Source organism: Leptidea sinapis, chromosome 18, assembly GCF_905404315.1.
Source record: "Leptidea sinapis chromosome 18, ilLepSina1.1, whole genome shotgun sequence".
Lineage (NCBI taxonomy): Eukaryota > Metazoa > Arthropoda > Insecta > Lepidoptera > Pieridae > Leptidea > Leptidea sinapis.
This window is the reverse complement of record NC_066282.1, coordinates 8,323,763-8,341,831: the sequence shown is the minus strand read 5'-3', so window position 1 is coordinate 8,341,831 and position 18,069 is coordinate 8,323,763. Positions and strand designations below refer to the sequence as shown.

At 36.1% G+C, this 18,069-nt stretch overlaps 3 protein-coding genes across 4 annotated transcripts in view; 2 read left to right on the top strand and 1 right to left on the bottom strand.

The window, feature by feature from the left end:
- The first annotated feature begins 1,786 nt into the window (after positions 1–1,786).
- Positions 1,787–14,267, top strand: LOC126969425 (signal recognition particle subunit SRP68). The gene is made up of 6 exons (XM_050814833.1): positions 1,787–2,009; positions 2,566–2,687; positions 5,513–5,740; positions 8,482–8,670; positions 9,716–9,846; positions 13,075–14,267. The coding sequence occupies exons 1-6, from the start codon at positions 1,907–1,909 to the stop codon at positions 14,090–14,092; spliced, it is 1,791 nt and encodes a 596-aa protein (XP_050670790.1). The 5' UTR covers positions 1,787–1,906; the 3' UTR covers positions 14,093–14,267.
- LOC126969434 (uncharacterized) lies at positions 5,782–8,458 on the top strand. Its single transcript, XM_050814851.1, has 2 exons — positions 5,782–7,619; positions 7,695–8,458. Exon 1 carries the CDS (start codon positions 6,251–6,253, stop codon positions 7,607–7,609), a length of 1,359 nt encoding a protein of 452 aa, XP_050670808.1. The 5' UTR covers positions 5,782–6,250; the 3' UTR covers positions 7,610–7,619; positions 7,695–8,458.
- LOC126969413 (E3 ubiquitin-protein ligase ZNF598) overlaps positions 14,096–18,069 on the bottom strand; it is a 16,708-nt gene continuing 12,734 nt past the window's right edge. For both annotated transcript variants that reach the window (XM_050814815.1, XM_050814814.1), the window contains exons 9-10: positions 17,478–17,701; positions 14,096–15,790 (exon numbers count right to left, since the gene is read on the bottom strand). In XM_050814815.1, the coding sequence (XP_050670772.1) occupies positions 14,705–15,790; positions 17,478–17,701 (1,310 nt within the window). In that variant the 3' untranslated portion in view covers positions 14,096–14,704. The remainder of the gene's footprint in view (positions 15,791–17,477; positions 17,702–18,069) is intronic.

Genomic DNA, 18,069 nt, shown 5'->3' with positions numbered 1-18,069 from the left:
TATGAAACTTCCAAGGTATTGCAGTGCTGCAAGTATGTTTGCGAGAGTGAGAGTACCTGACTTCTTCGCAATAATTCGCACAAGAATTGCTTCTTTTTGGGATCGAATGAGACGCTCCACCAACGGAATTCTGATGACTGTTTCTAACAATGTATATAATAACGATATTTTCAAAAGATGGATGGACATCCATCTTAATAAAAATAGAAAATAAGCTATTTAATATAAGTAAGTAATTGTAATTTATTTAATTTTTTTTGTATGGTTAGTTAATTAGATTTAGTGGTACATTAATTGTAATTTTGATTTTAATTTGTATTTTCTATGGGTTATGCCCGAAATAAATTATTATTATTATTATTATAGCAGTTGAAGCTTATTATGGCGTCATTTGTGTCATTTGCCATATTTCGGCTTAGATTTTGTATGAGGTGCATTGTCTATATGTATAGAACGTCATTGCCAAGTTTTATTATTCCACCTGATAGAAGGTTTATAATAAAATTAGTTACAATTTCCAGGATTGTTCATTTTATGTTGAAGAATATGGATATTGACATTATCATTAGCTGATTTTGAGTCTAAAAAGACTGCAATAGCTGATTCATTACGTGTAAAGGCTAATCGCATATCCGTCCTAAAACTATCCAAAGTGTCTTCCACGATTTCCAATAATATCTTGAAGTTGATTTTTCACCAAATTTTCGGCGATTACAGGAGGTAATGCTATTGGGCGGTTTGCGATGCTAGAATCGGTGACTTATCTGGTTTAAGTGAAGGTATAATAATTTGCGATTTCCAAGTGTTGGGATTTTACCAACACAACTATAACTTAACAATAATTATATTGGTAAAGTAAATAACTAATTATAGCTTGAGTAGGTATTTCTTTGTGACTGTATTTTTTACATTGTTGTATACGTCCCCGCAACTAGTAACAGGGTACATATCCTATAATTTTTTTTTCTTTTTTTCATCCAACCTTCACAATCCAATAGGTGCTCTTGGCGCTCGAGACTAAATAGGTATATCCCTATTTAGTCTCTTGAGCTCCTCTACCATTTAATAAATGACATAATTTTGTCAAATGCTTGTCACGCTATCAGGCTATCCAGCAGATAACTATAATAGTTGCTGCTGGATCCATCCTTATTTTAGCCTATCAGGTGGATACCACTACATTATGAAACGCAAATGATGTTTTTATTGGATAGATAAGTAGCAAGAAGCCTATTCGTATATTTACTTGTACATTGTGAAACAGCCCCTTAGTAAACTGATTGCAAACCCTTTTATCTACGTTCCAAACTGACAGAATGGTGAATGAAAGTTACTGTGAATGTAGACGGTAGAAATTTCACTTTTTGTCATTGACTACATACTACCAGCGGGAGTCTCCTTTGCACAGGAAGCCGGCTAGATTATGGGTACCACAACGGCGCCTATTTCTGCCGTGAAGCAGTAATGTGTTTCGGTCTCAAGGGCGCCCGCCGTAGCTAGTAAAATTACTGGGCAAATGAGACTTAAAATCTTATGTCTCAAGGTGACGAGCGTAATTGTAGTGCCGCTCAGAATTTTTGGGTTTTTCAAGAATCCTGAGCGGCACTGTATTGTAATGAGTAGGGCGACTCAATTACCATCAGCTGAACGTCCTGCTTGTCTCGTCCCTTTTTTTCATAAAAACAATACATTATGTAGTGATTATATTCTCTTTGTTGACTAAATATTATTGACAATGTCATCAATGTGTAACTTTAAAAGTTTAAATGACATTGACGTAAGACTGTCGAGTGTCGACGACGTGTTGTAGAACTAGATCTGCACAGAAAATAGAAATTAATGAATATTTGTGTCCCAAGAATTGTGTTTCATACCGTAAAGTAATATATTTTTAAATTAACTAATTATGGTTATTTTGGTAGAAGAAGCTGGTGATAATATACAAGCAATGGGAGAAGAAAGTGACATAAAAGAAGAAAATAAGATTTTAAGTCCAATTTCCTTAGAAAGTATCCTTTAAATAATCTGGAATCAGAACTCAAATCATAAGTATATATATTTTTGGAAACATGTGTGTATGTTTATGTGAAGTAAATGTTTAGATCTAATCATATTTTTCATTAGTTGGTCCGTATTCCAGAAGGCGCGGCGTCTAATTCGTAATTTTATTTATTTTATGTATTTTGTCTCATAAGTAAAGTTTATGATTCAGTGACAAAATACACGTTAATTAAACACAGTTAATTAATACGCTATAAATTGCTTAATTATGCCTCCAGTCTCAGTTTATCTGAAATCTATAAGTAAATAATAAAAATAGGCGTCTTTTAATGTTGAAATAATTGTAATATGTTATTTTACAGTATACTGTACATTGCCAAATTTGAATTTGAAAGAGAGATCAATTCTTACATAATTTGATAAAAAAACTCAAACTCCATTGTTTTATCTTTATTTTTATTAAAAGCAGTTTTAATGTGTCAATAATACCAATAACTAATAACAACAAAGATTATACAACAATATTGATATTTAGAAAAGTAAGTTTCTGAACAAAGCATACAGTATTTCGGGTTATCAAGGATGCCCAACAACAACATGGTCTTAGACATGGAGACTACCAACGCTACAGAGGATACTGTTCCCGTCGCATAAGAAGACTTCGTAAAGTTCTTAAGATTCCACAGGTAAGATGGGCTATTTGGTATATTTAGATTTATAAAGTATTTGTCGGCCTTTGATTTGAAAAATTTGTGAAATAAAAATACCTTTTTACTGCTCAATACAATCCTACTTTTCAGTTATAATTATTAAAAAAATCTAGTATTAGTAATATTCATGTAGAATAATTAAATAGTTAATATTTTAACTAATCTATTATAACTACTGAAACGTCCGGGCAACTAGAGCGGCTTTTTTCTTTAGACAGTCAAACGTCCAGGCAACCAGAGTGGCCCAGTCGACTTGCGTATTTATTTTGTGTTATAATCTGTAGTATGAGTGAATTAGCTTGTCAAATACGATTTTTAAGACTCTATGGTAAGTAATTGTAATAGGCTTATCTTTAAATATCAAGTATCCGAGCAAAAATTAAAAGAAATAATTAATTGAAAATTGGTTTGCGGGGGGAATTGTCATTTGTTTATTTTTGTAGTGTCAAGTGTTTTGTTATTGTTTTGTTTATCATGTAAGTGTAATATTTTAATTACGTATTATATTTGTTTTATATATGAAATTAATCCTCATGATATCTAGTTTCCGATTTTATCTACAAATTACATATAAAATTCTTCTTACGACATTAAATCGACAAGTTATAACAGTATGATCGATACTACTTTATCGATTTGGTTTAAATATCAAATTTTTATTGTAATCCAATTAATTAACAGTAAATCATTGCTTGTAATAGGGACAAAATATCATAAATATAATGTTTATAATATTCAACAATCTGGATGTATTGAGACAACCAAGTATTTCACGTTTTACTTGTGCATTCCGCAGATAAATTGTAGGTATATACTAAGAATGGGTGCTTTATTTTAGTTTAATGCAACAATCCCGTAAGTCGAAGTAATTACACATTAATATCAAAAAATAGGTTATATAGTCTATTTCAATAATAATCAAGTTTTATTAATGTGTGCGCTAATATTTTACATAAAAACTTAATATAATGAAAATATTATCACATTTCTACCTATAATCTCGAGCTTTAACCTTTTATTTATATATAACTTGGGTTCAAAAACATAATTTATGATTTTACACGTTGATTTTCTATACTTTTAACTACGTGAATGTATTTTTTATATAGCCATAGGTGGAGTCGTTATGTAATTATATCGCTTTTAATAATGATGAATCTCGCGCTCGCCGTCGGATAATCTTAATCGCGTCATCGGACGTTTCGCTACCTGCCAGCTGTCATTAATCGGACGTTGCAATAGATAAATAACATTATAATTTTTGACTTGTTAAGTCATAGGTTTGAAAATTCTGTAACCAAAAAAAAACCACATTTGTGTCTTAGGATATATATTAACCCAAAAAATGAAAAGACTTGTTCATGGTAGTCAGATATGCAAAGTAAGTCAGAGAAAAAACAGTCAAACAAAAACATTTTACCATAGTGGGAGGCTCCTTTGCACAGGATGCTGGCTATGTTATGGGTATCTCAACGTCACCTTTTTTTATGGTGAAACAGAAATGTGTAAACACTACTGTATTTCGGTCTGAAGGGCACCATATCAAGTGAAATTACGGGGCAAATGAGACTTATCATCTTATGTCTCAAGGTTACGGGCGCAGTTGTAGTGGCGTTCAGACTTTTTGAGTTTTTCAAGAATCCTGTGAATCCTCATCCCTTTTTTTCATAAAAAGAACATTGTTACAAGCACTGAGTTGACACACCAACTAATATTGATCGGTTACATTGGCAAATGTGGGTGAAGTAATGGGTAAAAATGGTAACAGCTAGTAGATTATATAATAAATCAATTAGTATTGATTTTTAAGTTGTTCTATTAACCATGAGTTAAAAAATTGTAAAATTATAGCAAAACCCTTATTTTAAGAAAAAAAAACCATGATAAAGTTTAGTAGCCCTAACCAGTACTTTAAATGATAATAAGTAGATAAATACAATATTTAACCACATGAATTAAAAATTATATCAGGCTGTGCATTCATACTTCGAGCTCTACACACCAACACCATAGATGCTGTTCTTAAACTAGAATACCACATCAACCACCAAACCATTGCAAATACAAAGTAGGAACAGAGTAACCGTGCCGTGGATCGAAGGACAAAGAAACTCTTGAGTATGACACAGCAATTTTTTTTTATGGAATAGGATGACAAACGAGCATACGGGTCACCTGGTGTTAAGTGATCACCGCCGCCCACATTCTCTTGCAACACCAGAGGAATCACAAGAGCGTTGCCGGCCTTTAAGGAAGGTGTACGCGCTTTTTTTGAAGGTACCCATGTCGTATCGTCCCGGAAACACCGCACAAGGAAGCTCATTCCACAGCAAAACCGCACTGTGGAGGACCTCCACACATCCTGACGGTGGGGATGATATCCTAATTTGTGGCGTGTTGTGCGAAGGTAGCATTATCTGGTAATACGAAATAATCTAAGGTGTGTGTTTCATATACTAATTGCAACCACTACTATCCATATCTCTAGTTCATACGTACACTAGAGCCAAGAGCTATTCACCACATGGTGACTGCACCTGTTCATTGTACAATGAGATCAGGCTCATCAAGGTCAAGCACCTTTTCTGACTCCTCATTCCCACTCATAAGTCAGTCAATTATAGATACAAACTAATAAAAACATATTGTTTTTCTTTTTTAATTTTTTTTTACTAAATTTAGTCTTACCTATATTAAATATAATTATAGCTAGCAACCCTTAAGTAACATATTTAACAAATTACTTATCTAGAAATTATTATAATAAAAAGTTAAATACAAGTTTTCCATTATTTTTAAAGGGAGACAGGCGGCACTATCGTCGGCGAGACGTAACTGCCGCGCATTTGACGTCATCGAGTGGTGAAAACCGTTTGCTGCGCATTCCTTTGCTGCAAGCCGAGCGAGCTTGGGCGCATGCCATGCAACTACGTCAGGAGTCAAACACGGAACCACGAAAGAAGTTCCATCTAATTTCGCGCCTCAAGAAAGCCTGTGCACACGCCCAAATGTTATTGCAGCTGTGTGAGGTATATGTTTTGGCAAATTTAGGTCTTGAATTATTTGTGGAAGTCCAGAGAAGGTTAAAAGGTGAATAAATAGGAAAATGCTGCTAAATTAAATAAAAACAACAATATTTGTTTTTCCTTTGATGTGTCCATATATAATTTCTATGAGAGAATGCTGTGAAACAATTTCATTACGACAGCAGGGTGCATATTTTACGAAGTAGTTGTTGATGTTATGATATATTATTGTCGAATTCATATAAAAACATTATTTTATTTATTATATACAGAACAACATCTGTAAGGTCAGCTAGTATTAAATATTTCCTTGTTTTTTTTTTTTTTTGTAGGATCATCTTGCTGATTATAATGTCTCAAAGTGTACAAATTTTAATAAATATTAGTGTACTCCATATATGTGGGTTGGGCTACTAAGTCATGATGTCATTTAAAGAGTGACAGTAGGACTGCCATTTTTTTTCAGTATGTGTTCTTAAATCTTAACTCTACAATGCAATCATTCGCAGCCACATGGATTACGGCACTATGTTTTTGATCCCAGGAAATAAAGCAGGTCTGAATAAACTGGACAAAATTCAGGCTAAATGCTTGCGCATAATATTAGGAGCCATGAAATCTAGCCCGATTAATGCCATGCAAGTAGAGTGTCTGGAACCCCCCCTTTCACTTCGCCGTCAATTTCTTGCCAATAAATTTTTTCTCAAATTAGCTGAATGTTGTGGACATCCCTTGCTTCCAAAATTAGACCAACTATTTGCTTTATACAATAATAATAATATTCCTGAAGACAAAAGACCCTGCATTCTCCACAGTTACTTATTATTCTCTCACCTCTCTTACCCCCTCTTCCAATATTCTAAATTGCCTCTATTTACTATGCCTTTTAGTGCACTCACTTTCCAACCATCTGTAATTTTAAACTTAGGTATAGATAAGTTTTCCATAGAAGCCAATAAAACTTTTTCTCAGATAATGTACTCTGATTTTCAAAATTGGCATAAAATCTACACTGATGCTTCAAAAACAGACATGAGCCCTGTTGGTGCTGCAGCATGGATTCCTTCAACAAGAATTATACTCAGTTACAGCTGCCCATCTATCACTTCTGTTTTCACTGGGGAATCGGAATTCGGAATTGCCATTCTTGAAGCAATTTTATTTGTTAAGGCTCATGGCATGAACAACTCTATTATTCTTTCAGACTCCAAAAGTTGCCTTCAATCAATACTGTCAAATCCATTTAGGTCTAAAAGTCATTTTCCAATTATATTTAAAATAAGGGAATCTTTGAAAGAATGCTATGACCTCAATATTAACATCGTTTTAGCATGGATTCCAGGTCACTCAGGCATTCTTGGTAACGAAAATGCAGATGCCTGTGCGAAGACAGCTATTGCAACAGGTTCCCTCCAATACTCAAAAATTTTCTCCCATGACTTGCGCACCATCCTGAAACCCACATTGCATGAGAATTGGTCCAGCATTTGGCAAGTTTCCAAAAACTCTAAAGGCAAATTTTATGGAGATCTACAACCCGTAATTCCTCAGAAACCTTGGTTCTCGAAATTTAAAATTCCCAACAAGTCAGTAATTTCAACTATTTGTCGTCTACGTTTTAATCATGCTTGTACCCCAGTATTTTTGGCTAAAATAAGAATTAGGGACAATTCCTTGTGTGAATGTGGTCTAGATGAGGGAAACGTGGATCATTTATTCTTCAATTGCCCTTTAACACAACCTTCTTTATACAATTTTATACCTCCTGAAATTCCCCGCCCAACTTCCTTTAAATGTCTCCTCTCTCTAGTTTTCACTCCTTTTGTATATATTTTGTGTAAATATATTAAAATAAATAAGATTAAGTTGTAAATAGCACTAAGTACTTATATCAAATAATTTAAGTAATTATATTTGTGTGTGTCTATAGTCCTAACAGCATGTATATTTGTTTCAGGTATAAGAAAATAAAACTTGTTTCAATCTTAAGCACCGATCAATACCATTAAAATTAGTAAAAGAATACTCTAAGCTTGGTGGTCTACCTTAACGTGACATTGGCAAACTTGTGGTATACCTTCCACAGGAGCCATAGTAGGAAGAATAGAATAGAATAGAAATCTTAACTCAATTTCGACATGATTGTGGTTTGGAATGTTTTCTGGAATTATGTCCAATTAAACGATTTAAAAGAGTGTCAATAGGATTCTAGCCACTTCTCATGTTCATTCTACTTTTTTGAATTGAATAATTAAATGATGATAACTTCTTTTTATATTATTCAAGTGATAAATTCTTAGATAACATAGTGTTTATACTTTTAAATGATTGTTTTCCAGAAATATATACTGTATTTCTGGTGCCCATGCAATGAGGGGCGAGCCCAGTGCAGTATTACGGGCACAATTCCAGACTTTCTATTTCTTCTGCGAATTACCTTATTGAAAAACCCGATGCCACTGCACAACCAGGACAGAACCTAAGAAGAGTTCTTACTGACTCTACGCCACCGATCAGTAAATTTAAACAATTTGTTGTTTTTAAAGTGATAACCCTCACTTCTAGGATAAATCCACAAATAAAATTTGAAAACATTTTTTTTTAAATGTACTCTAACCAACTGAGCTAACCGTTTGGCACGGAACGCCGGAGGTCGTGTGTTCGAGGCCCGCATCGTTCATAAAATTTTGTTTTTTAAATTTTATCTCAGAAAATTTATAATCAATAGTTTATTTTTTTTTTAGCAAAGTGGTGTGTGCGAGGCGCGCACGCAGCTTGAAGCGGGCGCGTACGCAGCGTGTCTGAGCGGTCTGCTATTGGTCGAACTACAGCAATGGCGGCCGGCTGCGGAGAGCTTGAACCGCGCACAGATTGTCCTGGAGAAACTGAGCGCTACGTTACCGGAGGACGAACGATTAGTTTATAAGCAGAAAGTAAGCAGTGTCATTTAATAATTTAATTTTTTGGAACGAAGTTCCTTACGGCAGGCTTGGAGGGGATAGGGATTTTGCTGCGCGACCGAACTGAAAAAAATGTGATAGTAAAACCGTAAGAAAAAATCCGTGGAAAAAAGTGCGTGGAATAAAACCGTTAAATAAGACGTGCGCAGGCGCGACAGTCGCATACACAAGCGAGTAGTGTATATATTATCAATATTATTATATTAATATATGATAACGATTATAGCAATATTACAACGATTTTTTTTGCAATTTGTGTCGATTCTACATTAGCCGAAGGAACTTCGTTCCTACCTGGTGTCCCACGATACCACATCATTTTTTTTTAAATATTACATTTTATAAAAAAAAGATAGCTTAAGTAGGTAATCGGGCAGCCACAATACATGCACTCCCGCTCAAAACCTTAGGAGGAGGGGATGGCTGAAAAACAGTCCTGCATGGAAGCAGAAATCCATGATTCCATGTCAGGTGAAACTGAGCCTTTTCCTTTTGCCTTTTTGCCTTGTGTTGACGCTATGAAGTAGCAAATATTCTATAACTGCATCTAGTGTGACAATATTATAATCCCGACGGCTTTTTAATATGCAAAATTAGAATTAAAATCTATTTAATAGTAGTTATTGCGTTTTGCCCGGAGTCCCGGACATACCTACCAACAAAATTCTATATTTTTTTGGATTTTGTTTTGTTTCTAGTTGTTCTATTTTAATAAAAATCAATGTACAGGCTTTTATTGTGTTGCGATTTTATTAAATGTAGAGATTAATTGATTTTAAAGTCTTACTAACTTTGCACTTAAAACAATAATTCCGACATAGAAATTAAGTGTTTGTAAAAATATTCCATTGTGAGCCGTGTATCGTCAATCATGTCTCAATTCGTGTTCTGGTCGACTTTCGGTCACTAAATATATTTTTTAGATTTGCGATCTGAGACACTTTTTTTGGAATATGCGCCCTAATTGTTATAATTCAATTTTACGCTACCTATGAATATGTGCAAATATTTGGTTTAGGTTGAAGAGTTGAAGCCAAGTCTGCGATACTGCGCGTACAATATCGGCGATGAATCCGCAGCGGGCGATCTGGTCGCTATGCGCGGCCAAGGACTTATCGAGAACTTGGACACATTGATGGCTCAGGCAAAGTGAGTCCACAAAATTATACACACAACTCATCTCTCGGCTTGGGTTTAGTATCGTGCTAGATATAAGAAAACTGTTATATGAAAAAGCTAAAAAATAATTCTACAAAAAAAAAACGAAACAACGCAAAAAATTTGGGTAAACGTAAATAGAAGTTTGATAAATAATAGAAATAAACTATTGAACTTTATTGTGATACTTGGTTAGTTTGTAACACAACAATGACGAAATTAAAGAAAATATCTTGTAATAATGGTTAGAAATAAATTTGTCCCCATCTTTCACGAAAACTGCGTACTTATGTCTGGCAAATGGGCGTTTACCGTTTATATCTTCCCCACCTTCTTAATTCCCTGCGAAAAATCACGATACTAAACTTAAACGTCTGCCTCTTTGAGGTAGAGATTGCGGAACTCTAATTGCCGTACTCCTGGGATGCTTTCCTGCATTCATTTACTCCCATAACATGTTAACCCTTTCAAACACGTTCCATTTAAGTACCTACCCGATCTGATCTCGATAAGAAATTTGCACCAGCTGTAGGGTTTATTATAAGTAAATCAGTTTGGCAGGTATTTGATGTTGATAACTGATGATGCCTCTATCCAACAGTGGAAAGTTCATTTGCACAGGATGCCGGCTAGATAATGGGTACAACAACCGCGCCTATTTCTGCCGTGAAGCAGTAATATGTAAACATTATTGTGTTTCGGTTTGAAGGGCAAATGAGACTTAATATCTTATGTCTCAAGGTGACGAGCGCAATTGTAGTGCCGCTCAGAATTTTTGGTTTTTTCAAGAATCTTGAGCGGCACTGAATTGAAATGGACAGGGTGTATCAATTGCCATCAGCTGAAAAACATTGAACGTCCTGATCGTCTCATCGTTTATTTTCATTAAAAAAATCCAAATACTCGTGGTTATTTGCTTATTTAATAGTTCCTTTGTGCGTAAGCTTGTTTTTGAATTGGTTGATACTAATTGCTGAGCCTACTTCATCAGGTCAACTCTATTGTAAAATGAAGTCGGAAATGTTTATGGGGGTTTTTGATGGGTTTAGAATCTGCAAGTTAGTTCCAAGCGGCGTCCTTTCAGACGGGTGTTATGATCACCAGTAAACATACTTTCGTTTTCGTGTTGCGATGTATATGCTTCTACAATATGATCCCAGAAAATGTACAAAACAAATGTGTTACGAAATTAAAAAAAAATTGTTAAAAATACGTTTGTGTGTGAAAGGTTATTATAGCATAAACGATTTTCTTAATGACACCACGGAGTGGGAATAAAGCGAACACCCTCAGGCTCAGAATTTTATAACGAGGCGGTACTCGAACGGTTGGCTCAGTTGGTTAGAGCACCGGCACGGAACGCCGGAGGTCGTGGGTTCGAGTCCCGCATCGTTCATAAAATTTTGTTTTTCAAATTTTTTTTTGGAGTTGATATATGTATTATGTGTTTTTATAAAGGGCTCTATATTTGAAATGCGTGCTCTTGTAGCGATGTTTATTTTTAATGCAATTGGTTGATGTGTCTAGTAAAGCAATGTAACAAGTTCGCGTGAAACTTTTCGAGGTCCTGTTTTGTAAACATTTTGTTTGGTATTTTTTATAATCTGGCTTAATTTGTTCTTGAATCGTGGGAGTGATTGCCTCAGACTGTTCCAGGTCCTGTAGAGAGAACGTTATTTAGGGTATGTTCCGATATGCACTGCGACCAATGTACAGTGTGACGTCAATTTAGTATACTGTGAAGCCGTTCCTTTATAGTTAGTTATACTCGTTACTATTTAAAACGGAACGCAATCCCGTATACTGTCAGCCGCATTGAAATGAGTGTAATATAAGTTTTCTAGTTTATTAAAAAAAACTGTTGTTGGAGTACAGTCAAATTAAAATTATTTTAATTGATATGAATTGTAAATTGAATTTATAATATAATAAAAGTAAGTAGTTTTTTATTAAAAATAATATGTTTTTCATAACTTAACTTCTATTAACTTTGTGTATAAGTTAATGTACAGAGGTCATGTAGGGTAAAATTTAGAAATTTAAAAAAAATTATAATTATTGATTCCAATAAACGAAAAAAAATTACAGGTAATTTAGTAGTAATTTTTAATACAGTCTAGGTAGTTATTTAGTCAATAGTTTTTGCAATTCTTCCTTTTTTTTTATTTATTACCAAACTAATTACAGAACTTTATAACTTTGGGGTTGAACTGTAGGTATTGTTTATAAACCGTTTTTTAATAGACACTCGAGTAGTTTTGACTGATCACGTGATCAAAGTACTGCGAGTACCTTACCTCGAAAACGCCAGTGCTCACAGTAGTATATGGCGGCGATTGATGACGTCATAAATTTCCTTAGGGTACTGTAGCAGTATACTGGCAGTCCATAACGGAACGAATTTTTCTACAGTGATAGCACTGTGCAGTGCATATCGGAACATACCCTTAAGTTGACCCAATTAAAAAGTCGAATGGTGGAAACAGAGGCCCCATCCACATTGTTTTAGGACCAGTTTCCTCCAAAGCGGGGAGGAGATGTGAGCTGTGAGAGCTCGAAATCAGTCAACTGATATCTACAAAAGGAAGACGCCATGTCGTTAAAAAAGTTATATTTTAAAGGAGTTTTTTTGGGGAAGGGTGCGACGGAAACATAGATTCAGGATAAGAAACCATGTAAAATGTCAAAAAAAAAATACGGAAGGAAAGCCTTTTGCATTCAAGATGTCACTCTAATAAATGACGCTTTTGGGTGTGCGAGACGCGGGGAGGTGCGGGAAAGGAGTGCCGCGCAAGCGCGACTACAGACATCTCACATCTCTTGCTTGCTCGCGGCACAAAATCAAAGAAAAATGAGACATCTCCTCTCCTCTTGATCCATTTTCACCGAGGGTAAGCGGAGAGATGTGGAAATAACAAATCAGATTGGTTATCATAACGCATCTCCTCTCCGCTTTGGCTTTGGTGGAAACCGGGCCTTAGGCGGGTACACTCGCGGTTATAGAGCTACTTGAATCTCAATGTGCCTGCTCTGATATTGGTAATAAATATTTACCTGGTAATAATAATTGTGTTAATTTTGATTTAGCTATCATTGTTGTTCTTAACTTACGATCGAGTGAACCCTATGAATATACTTTTTTACTGTTGTCTTTCTAAATATTTCTATTCGTGTCATTGGCTAAAACATTTCTTAAAAGAATTTGCCTTTCTTTATTAGGGAATCCCGTTCTGGAGTCATGCATGAGGTCGAGTGGCGCGGACGTCGTGTTACCGTCCGCCCAGAGAAGGTTCGACTGTTCCTGATCGCGCTACAGGATCTCGACAAGTCTGTGGCCAACGCTCCCACCTTTCAAGCGAAGATTGACATATTGGAGAACATTCTGATGGACTGCAAGGACGCCATAACCGCCATCAAAGACGAGATAAAGATCGACCCCAAGCTGAAATCAATATCCGAGACTCAAATGTCTGGAATTAGCTATTTGCTATCATACCTGATGTATCTACGTCTCGTAAGAACAATTGAGAGGAACAATCTTATGATACAGCAGGCGGAAGAGGCGCGGAAAAATAACGCGCAAATGGACGGCAAAAAAGTTCGTCCTCAAGACCTAACAAGACTGTACGAGATAATTCTGCAGAATTACACAGAATTGCAACAAATTCCTGGCTTTGAGGCAGATGTTGGATATCAAAAGGAGATAGAGATTGAGGTGAAGGCGTACAAAGCGTTCCGCTGTTATTATATAGCTCAAGTGTTGACTGGATTGAGGCGTTTTAGGGAAGCACTGGCAATGCTGGAACGTTGCAGTGTCTACACCACAGAGTCTCTTGCTGAAAAACAACTTAGTAAACATTTATTGGAAAAACTGCGCGCTTTGGAAAATGATATTGAAAGTTGCAAATTTGAAGTTCATGCAGATTCAGTGCTCGAGGACGAGGATGATGATGAAGAAACTAAGTTCACGGGACGGACATACAAAGAGAAGAAACCTTTGGTGGATCGCTTAGACGAGTATCGCGAGGATACTCAAGTGCTTACTAAGAATCCGAATATTTATAGATTGCCTCCCCCGATGGAAGCGATTCCCTGCAAGCCTCTGTTCTTTGACTTAGCGTGCAATTTCATTGAATTTCCTAACTTGGATGATAAGACTGGGGTTGATAAGAAACAGGTTTCCGGAATTACTGGACTTGTTAAAGGATTTCTGGGTTGGGGTAAAGGAGATAAGTAAAAATCAGCGATAAATATATTTAATGGATCGTAGTATAACACTGTATAAAAAATAAACAAAAGTGAGAGAGAGTTTTGTTCCATTGAACATCATTATTATAATTGGCAGTTGTCAAAATTTTTACAATTTACAGATAAAATAAATAGGTTGTCACAATAAAAGCTATTAAAAGTTGTTTAAGTGAATTACTTAATTTTGTACATTGCAAATACGTCTTTAAGTGTTATTGTATTTATTATACTTTCTATTTGACAATGTGTTTACTCTCCCACAACATTGAAGGATTCAGTAGAAATCAAAACATATTTAACAAATATAATATAACACAAACTGAAACAGTTTAACTTTCAAATTACAAAAATAGCAACAGTATTCTTTATACCTACGAAAATAACACCGTCTTATATTTCTCAATCATAAAACTGTCTTATATACATTTTACAAGTAACATAACTTTAGGAGACATTTTTTCACAGAAATTTCTAGATTTACAAGAGGTTTGTGTGGTGAGCCAAACAAGCCCGCAAGCACCTCATTACATTCCATATATTTAACTTACTATTAGACTTAAATAAATATACCTGTGAATGAACACAAAAGTTATCACATTGTTTAGCGAGAGGCAAGCGGCGGCCAGTGAGCCGTGTCATGCGAGATGCTGTCGGCTCCAGATATCAGCTGCCCGCAGGTGGAGCACACGCTCAGGTTCACGTCACGACCGACAGCCAGCTCTTGCTGTTTCGCGATGTCCGGTAGCAGTGCAATGAGCTCCGCAAACACTGCGTCCATCTTTGAACCGAGCACTGACTCGCAGTGCCTGTAGAATTCGTCCGCATCTATGATGCTGTCGCGGAAAGCTTGCGAGGCGACTTTGAAGTCTTCCATTGCGGCCGAATCGCCCAAAGCGGCTGCAAACTTCTTCACTAGCAGCCTGTTTCTGAGCTCGTAATCCGGCGGCGGGATATACTCGTGTACGGGCGCGCAGAAAGTCTGTCCCGACGAGTTCGTGAACGTCATCCCGTCGCACGGCGGCCTCTTCTTGAAACCGGGCGGGGTCTTCCCGTTGACGGCCGGTCTGCTCACGATATTGTTCAACGTAACGCTTCCAGTATTCACGACGTTGACACAGCTCGGTGCGTGGGGATTCAGCGGCGGGTATTCTTTCGCCGCTAGCGCGAAGTCGCTTCGTTGCGACTTGCTCGTGTTCTCCGCCGGTTTCTCACTGATCGTTTTGATCTTCCGATCAGCTTCACTACTGGTGTTATTAACGTTAACACTCGCCAGAATATACTCGTCCCTTTCAACGACACCGTTCGCGAAGTTCGCGTCGTTGTTCTCCTTCTTCGACGTATTCTGTTTCTTTTTGTTTTTCTTTGCGCTGTCCGCTATAGGGTTGACTGTTGGTTGGGGCTGAGGTTGTATTTGTACTTTCTTCTTGGGTTTGGAATTGACGGGTAGCGAGGGGAAATCGGCTACGGGGTTGTATTTGGGCTCCCGAGGGGGTGGCTCTGGCTGTTTTCTGGTTTGTTTTGCTTTACTGTTGGACTTGGAAACGGTGATCCACTGCGGCGGCGCGATCGGGGCTGAAGACGATGTCAACGCAGGAAAGGCTTCGGCACTCGGCGGGGATTTCTTCTGCTGATGATTGCTTTTATTGTTTTTGTAAGACTGCATTTCTTCACTATTGATTAATTTCACCTACAACATTATATTATATTAGTAATATTACAAACAAGATGCCTATTAATTATTGTTAGGTTATTAATATTAACATTATTAATGTTTACTTATACATACTACAACTGTTTATACTATATACCGTAATAATGATTAAAATCCGAGTAACCGTTATCTGTTACTGGTGAGATCTTGTTTTTCATCATTATTATTACGAATTATATTAATTAACAAATAATTGGTATCTTTTATCAAATAATGAAACAATTAGAACATAATGGTAACTGATTATCCAGACCCGCTTGGTGAATACAAACCAAAGCTGTAAGTAGACAACTTTATATCTAACTAGCTGACCCGGCAAACGTTGTTTTGCCATATAAAGTATAATTCACGCGATAGTTTTATAAGTAATAAAATATTGCTTATATTATAGCCTGTACATCATTTTGTTCTATTGTCAATTTTACACCTTGTGTTACAAAATAGCAATTTTATTACGGATCCCTAATTTAAAAAAAAAAACATAGCCTTCCTTGATAAATGGACTACCCAACACTGAAAGAATCATTCAAATCGGACCAGTAGTACCAGAGATTAGCGCGTTCAAACAAACAAACAAACAAAAAGCAGCTTTATAATATTAGTATAGATAAGCAAAATTGGTAATTATTTAAATGTTGTGAGCCTTCTTGAGTGTAAATTCCGCTAAGATGCGCATGCGATGGCATCCTCAGGAGATGTTGACTCGCCAACTTCTGGAACGAGACTCTTATCTTACTTTGTTACTCTCATTTTTTCTTACGAGAATTATGGATTTCCGCAAAATAACGCGTAATTCAATAAATTTTGTAAAATTGGTAATATAATTGCTGTTAAATGGATTTACTTCAAGCAAGCTTTCGAATTGATATGTATGTTTATTCGTCGCTTTATAAGGTCGGCAACTCCGTGCGATTCCTTGGGTGTTATAAGAGAGTATGTGAGGCGGTATGTTATACAACGTGGCGCTATTATGGCGACATTAAATGAACACTCGGGTGGAACTACCTATACTTAATCGTAAAAAATAATTTTAAAATTTAAAGTAAATAATTGAAATTTTCGAATAAACAAATTTTATATTTATACAAATAAATTAAGTTTTCTTTAGTGTTAATTCCGAGACTCTAGCCAGATTTTGGCGAGACAACACGTCCTGAGGGTGCCTCGTGTAGAGGCGAAACACGTGTCGAATTGTTTAAAAACAAATATTGGCGGAATTAACACTAAAGAAAACTTAAATCATTTGTATAATTATGGATTTCCGCAAACTACCGCCTACTTCAATATATTTTTTTTTTTAATTTTATATTTATTTAGTAAACAAAATTTAAATCTCTCTTACGTGGTCGCATAAGACGGCACGAAGTGGGTGTCAGTGCCTATGTTAGCGCGCAGTTACTAGATTTCATATACGTTGTTCCGAAATGATATTATGGAAAAATGATTTATTTGGGTGAATAAAGTATTTTTATAATTGAATATATTTTTTATGATTACGGTTAAGTAGTTCTACCCGTGTGTTTATTTAATGTCTATTGTAACGTTTGGCCATTAAAAAATCTTATGAAAATTTTTATCACATTGTAATCTTGTCATGACTTAACTTCAAACCAATCCAACTATGATTGAAAATTCCGTTGCCTCCTAAAAATAATCATAATACCTTAGGTTGTTGTACAGTTCCAGCTCCAATGCTGGGGTGGTCATCCCTTCCTCCCAGTGCGGGGAAGTCATCCCATTGGTCATCATGTTGGTTGTGATGGTGATTGTTCTGTTGCTGATTGTTTCTATTGGGTAAGGTGATCCGCGACGAGCTGGTGGGAGTGAGGCGGAAGTTGCTGGCGCTGGCTCCTTGGCTCTGAACTTGGATTGATAAGCTCGGCTTCGCTGTTACATAATTGAGACTGAGGATATAAATCATGGCATACCGAAATGTAGGACCGATTTCAATATCCATCTTATTTAAGGTTATTAGATTCGTATAAAAATTAAGACTAATTGGAACGGAAAATTCCTATGCAAAACTTTGTTATTAAAAAGCGGCCCGGCCGAAGGCGAAACCTATGTAATCGTCCACTTAAATCAATATAATATATGAATTAAAGGACTGTGCCTACTAGAACATTCCATACCATAAAGTTATAAGACGTTCACTGATTTTGGGCAATCAGGAAGCCCGAGGGGCTTTTTGATTGCCCAAAATTCTTAGCGGTAACGCAATTGCACTCGTTCCTACGACGTAAGATGTTAAGCTA